The following is a 6,102-nucleotide window of genomic DNA, read 5'->3' as shown; positions in this document are numbered from 1 at the left end:
GAGAGAGAGAGAGAGATTTCCGTGAGGCTTATGAATCATGCGTCTGGCGATTATACCTTGGCTGTTTCTGTCTCTTCTGGCCCGCGGAAATTGTTGCTCTTAATTGTTTCTCGCTCTGCGATCGATCGTGAATTCTTGCGAACAGTTAACGTCATTGATCGCCACTGTCGGCTTTAACATTCAACCGCTAAAGATTGTATCGAGTGACAGGGTTGCAGTTTATCTCTCTTCGGCGGTAAATAAGAAAGAAGATTTATTTTGCTATCGGATTTACATCTCCCACATGCGTTCGCCGCGCTGCATAGGACACGATGACGAATCGTTTTACCGTTTGGCACGATGCAACTTAAGAGGCGAACGCATCTCTCGCGCGCACCTGCGCCGAGAGAATCGAGTTTATTCCGTCTGCTGAAGCGGAGAAATCCGAGACTAGGTATTACGTCGATTAACCGCGCGCGGGACGAGGCGCGGACGTATGGTCTCATATGAAATTACGTGGAACCTCACTGCCGGTGTTTACCGACAATAAGCCTTTTATGCAACGCACGCGTCGTGAAATTCTTCTTCACCCGGCTCAGAAAATTCTCGTCGTTCGATCCTCGCACGATAACGAACGCCTCTGTTCAATAACGACGGCTTTTACGTTCACAGAAAGACGATTTTGTTGAAGTATCTAAAGCTTTAGCTCTATATATATATTATTTAGACACAGACACATATCAAAATAATTTTAATGAATTATTAAAATATAAATTTAAACTGGTTGCTAAAATGTCAAAATTTTTTGCTCATCATGTTTGAAATTTCTATGTACTTTTGATCTGAATCTAACACAATTATTTTCAAATTTGTATCGAGTCACAAATTTTTCAATAGTACTTCAACAAAATTGTTTCTTTTATGTTGTAAAATCGTGTTAGCGTCGCTGAGTGACTCAGCGATACACACATTTTTTAATGTTTGTTTTTTTTCCCTTCCTCTGCTCAAGTATAGTACAACGATGATTATGTTTCTCTCTATCTTTATTCTATAAAGCGAAACATGTGCGAGAGCGAAAAAAAAGAATGAGTGAGTGAGAAGGGGGAAAGGAATTAAGAGAGGAAGAAATAGTCTCGGTGAGGAAAGCAGCTTCTCAAGGGGTTGCCCGTTTATTTTCAGATTGTGCACCCAGTGAAGGGGATCAACGTCGGTGCAGAAACAGCACGCCCCTGCCACTTCCCGGCTCGCTTACCACCAACGGAGAAGGTAACTATGTCTTCAAGGTTATATGTACCCCATATGTTCACCGACCCCACGATGAGAGATGTATGGGATGTTCCCCGTTGAGTCATTCTAACGATAATGGATTGTTGAAATTTCGACATGAAATTTCGAGAAAGTAAGATGATCAGTTTCTCGTCGTGCCATATCCAATTTTTTTTTCTCTTTTTATCTTTGAATAATCATCCAAACTCATTGATCGATTCCCGAGATACCTCCGACTACGCCACTGATCGATGACTACACCTACATTCACGTGGTTAACCTTGATCAGCGCCACGATCAGTTTTCTTTTCTCATGCATTTCTTCCCTATCTGAAAGAAATAAGAGCGGGTTTAATTTTAAGCGAGCTTCATTCTCCTTCGAATTACGGCAAATTGCAAGAGATAATCGCGATTCAATTTAATTTTACATTTTCTAACACAGACAGTTTTTTACATGCACTAAGGATATGAATAAATTAACTTCTCTCTTTTTCCATATTATATTTTCTATAAAAAAATCATTCGCATTCTATATTCTCTAGAATGGAATTTCAGTCTGAAGAGAAAATTGAGCCAATCTTTAAAAAGGATGGTTCAATTTTTATTCTTTAAGAGATTTCACTCTTCGGAGTGAGATTTACTCTGAAAGTTTTTAGAGAGTACGTATAAAAATCAAAGTTCTCACATTTGATTTACAACATGCCTGTATAAAAAGTATAATGACTTATCGCTCCCCAAGATTTTCTCGAAAGAACAAGACAATGTTTTACAATGTCGACCGGCGTCGATCGAAGAAATTTCCTCAGCACGCACGTTCCTCCGGGCTGACGCGCACGTAGCTTTTCACGCATGACGCACCGCACGGATCGCGGACTCGTCGTTTTTCGGACCGCTCTCGGGCCTCTCTCGCGTTGCTGCTTCGTGGAACGCCTGAAACGCTTTTGGCCCCAGCCAGAAGCAGGAAAGTGAACGCGCTCTGCTCTCTCGTCGTCGACTCGTACGACGATTACTCTCGTTTCTCCGCAACGTCGTTCAAAATAATTTTCTGTGTTGTTGCGCCATCGGACTGAGTATATAAATTTTTTTTCGAGGTGTAGATAAAAGTGGATATTAGCGATAAGGAAATAATTTGCAAGAATAAAAGATAAAAGAAAATACACATAAAAAACTGGTTGTAATGATTAACGTCTATACGTATTTATTTATTTATTTATTTATTTATTTATTTATTTATTATTGAATTTATTTTAAAAGAATATTTCAGTTATAGACAGATTTTTTTTGGATTACATTCTATGAGATGTAATTTGATCTGTGTAGGAAGATTAAGTCTTTATATAAGCGAATGACGACTTTGTTTATTCTCTTGATTGATCGCAAATTCCCATACCGGTGAAGAAAAACGAATTAATTATAATATTCGCAACGACAACACGTTGCGACGAGTTTTTCTCTCGTGTTGTCGAAGTCTTTTTACGTACTTTTATTACCTTCGCCAATGCAAACGCTGCTGCTCTAACGTCAAACATTCCCAAGTCGACAACAAATTGCGTCTGTGTCTGGCGCATCTTGCGATTTTATAAGAGTAAGTAAGAAACGATGCGTATGTTCACGCATTTAATCAGAGTAATCGTATAGAACACAATTTACTCCAGCAATTCCAGATTAAGAGAACGTTTATGTTATTATAAGAGTGTAAACTTTTAAAACAAATCTTTTGGATTTTTTAATTCCTTTAAATTACATTTCAGATGCATATTGAAAATTCTTAAATTACTAAATAACTGTCAAGTTATTTTACTTTTTCTCTCTTTTAAATCTTTTTTTAATTTCTGATATTTATTTATAGCTCCTTAATTTTTTACATGAGGCAAAAATAAAAAATTGAAATTCTAACTAAAATTATATATTCATTGAATAAAAAAAACATGCTAGTATTTCTCAGGCGAATTTGAAATTTCTGAAATTTTACAAAAAATTTAAAAAAAATGCACGTTCGGCCTGTCGTCATAGCAGGCCATTTATCGGAAACGAGAATCATCCTGATGGGATTGCACTTTCATCGGCTTAGCAAATGTCGCGTATATTCGCGGGATGTTGAGCGCTGCAATATAATACGCGAAGTGTGGAGCACCGAAAGGGATGACATGGAATCATAAACACGCGCGTGGTTGCCTTTTTATTTGAGTCAGTTATAGATAGAAGGCGCTGCTTCCGGGAGAGAACAGAAATATCAGGATTCGATCGAGCGTTTTCCAACTGACCACGCCGCGACCATCGAATCTTTTCAGAAGGCTTTTTCAACTCGGGATGTTTCATTTATTTCTTTTCATATAAATTCAGCGATAAATCACGATTAATTGTAATTTAGAAGTTACATAAGGTAAACGTCCCGTGTTTGAGATGATTCCAGACATTTATAACACTTTTTACAAGCCTTATTATTAATCTCAAATGTATTATAATTTAATTACAATCTATAAATACAATTAAATTATAATATATATTGTAATAAAAAAGCATTTGAAAAATTAATAATAATAAATTTTGTGTAAAGAATAAAAAGTATATATTCAGTCAACCGGGACATTTATACCTTATAAAAAAAAATGAAGATATTTTTCACTATTATTATTATTATTATAGACGCAATTCGATAATGTTTTAATAATTTGTTTATCAGCAATTAATAATAACCCGTTGGTTAAAAATTTCAACTTCGCGGAATACGGGCGATGGATCCATCGTCGATCCATCAAACGGTGCCGTACGTCGTCGGACGCAGGCTGTTGCATCTGCCGCAGGACGAGGGAAAGAAGAAGGCCGTGCAGGAACGCGAGTAGGTAGGAAAGAGAAGGGAAAAGCCGGCTCCCGGGATGCAGGCAGGTTTGAGAATGGCACGATAGGTCGGTCGGCTAAGGTGGGTGGCATTCGGCGCGACTGTTTGAGGGAACAGGGGGACCCCTGGCGCCAGACAGCTGCCGCGTGTCTCGACCTCGCTCGTTCGCCTGCTTCGGCCTCTCTCTCGCTTTCTCTCTCTCTCTCTCTCTCTCTCTCTCTCTCCTCAACCGTCGCGCCGTGGCTCTCCTCGCCTCGCTTCTCCAATACGTATAGATCGTACATGCATATGTTGTATGCACGTACATGTATGCGCCTACGTGCCTGACTTGGTCCGCTATTTTATTGATTTATTTTGGTCGCTAGGCTCTCTGTTTCTTTCTCTTTCTCTCTCTCTCTCTCTCTCGCTCTCGCTCTTTTTCTCTGTGCTGTTCGCTTTGGACGTCCGTCGTCATGCTGCCTTCGGCCGACGATCGATCGAAATGCGTCGGTCTCGTTTCTCGAGAATCTCGAGCATAGAGTTCCACGAGCGAAGAAGACGCTTGTTGCTGAGCTTAATTTCCAAGATTCTCGTAATTGATTCTGGAAATGTACTTAACTCCACGAATGCGTTTCATAATTCTTCAGAACTGAACGGTAGAGATTCTAAATAAGATTTATAAAAAATTTACATATAAAAATATTTGTTTTTATTTATAGGTACTATGATTTAATATTCCTACATTAGAAAATAGCTTCGATGACTCGTTTCATGAGTATATTTGGAATATTCTAATTCATAAAACTATTGTTTATTCAAGAATTTTATGATTCATTGCCATTAATGTGTACATTATCGTATGATTTATCGTATAATCATGTGAGATTTATGTTCTCTTCTCTCTTTCATTACGTCTCTTATATTCTTATTATATCTATTGTATTACTGTCATCACATTTTCATCATGCTATTCACATTCAACTATTCTATTGTCTCTTATAAAAATTGTCAACGCCGAGCAAGAACGCGACTACCGGCATACTCAATTACCTCTCGCCTTCCCGCAAGCATGAAGCTCTCTCTCGGTTTCGGCGCTTGCACGACAATAAATTGTCCTCCTACGTACGCGACGCGGCTCGACTCTCGAATGTGAATGCTCGCGATAATTCGTTGCTCGCGAATATTTTACTGCAGTCGTAGGTTCAGAGATTGCAACATGTTGCGTGTGGGTGCTGGGTGCTGTCCCGCGTCGCAGCGGAGTTGGAGGAGAGACACGTGGATATATCCTGACGTACGGTGAAAGCAACAGGTTGCTCGTGTCCATTCCTCTCCTCCGCTGCGACGTCGCGTCGGTCCGGAGCACCCTTCTCCGCATCCCTTCTGAATGGGGCGAAATACTGGCTGGCGCCATCCCTTGGTACGATAGCCGAGATAAACAGACGGACCGTTTTCATTCATTGGATCCCGGAACGACTTTTCTGAATTGGAATCCCGTCGAGGTCATCGGTCCTTACTCTTGGGAACAAAAGCGTGAATATACGTCTCGTAACTTTGTGCCTGCGAATCAACTGGTGCAACATTCGTCTCTAGGCGAATATTTCCGGAGAAGTTAAATTGCCTTTTAAAATCAAATATCTTTTTTAGCAATTATAAGATTGAAATTGTTAATTAAATTAACATTTAAATTTGTGTATTTTTAGGATATTTTTTTAATTGTACGGATTAATTAATATGGAACACTTTTCATTTACATCAAATGTAACCTTAAACTTTTTTATGGATAAATAATTCAGAATGTTAGATTGTCGTTGCGCAATTTTTTTTAATATATACGTGTAATATATGCGTAACGACACCGATGTTAAGAGCTATTAATTACCGACACAGGTTATTACAACAAACCACGGATTTTCCGTTTTGATTCCAAATAATTGCATCTCATACGTCACAAAGTATATTATTTGCGTTGTTTGCACTTGTTGCATTTAGAATCTTCACTTTCTCTCTCTCTCTCTCTCTCTCTCTCTCTCTCTCTCTCT

The 6,102-nt window shown here is 38.9% G+C and overlaps 1 protein-coding gene across 1 annotated transcript in view; it reads left to right on the top strand.

Annotated features, from left to right (window-relative positions):
* Positions 1 to 6,102, top strand: part of LOC105621493 (mothers against decapentaplegic homolog 6) — a 62,401-nt gene that overhangs the window by 27,368 nt on the left and 28,931 nt on the right. The window contains exon 3 of the mRNA XM_012202960.1: positions 1,159 to 1,245. Coding sequence (XP_012058350.1) covers positions 1,159 to 1,245 — 87 coding nt within the window. The remainder of the gene's footprint in view (positions 1 to 1,158; positions 1,246 to 6,102) is intronic.

The sequence above is a fragment of the Atta cephalotes genome, assembly GCF_000143395.1.
Source record: "Atta cephalotes unplaced genomic scaffold scaffold00034, whole genome shotgun sequence".
In the NCBI taxonomy this organism is placed as follows: Eukaryota; Metazoa; Arthropoda; class Insecta; order Hymenoptera; family Formicidae; genus Atta; species Atta cephalotes.
The sequence above is the reverse complement of the archived record's forward strand: the minus strand, read 5'-3'. Positions and strand labels throughout refer to the sequence as shown.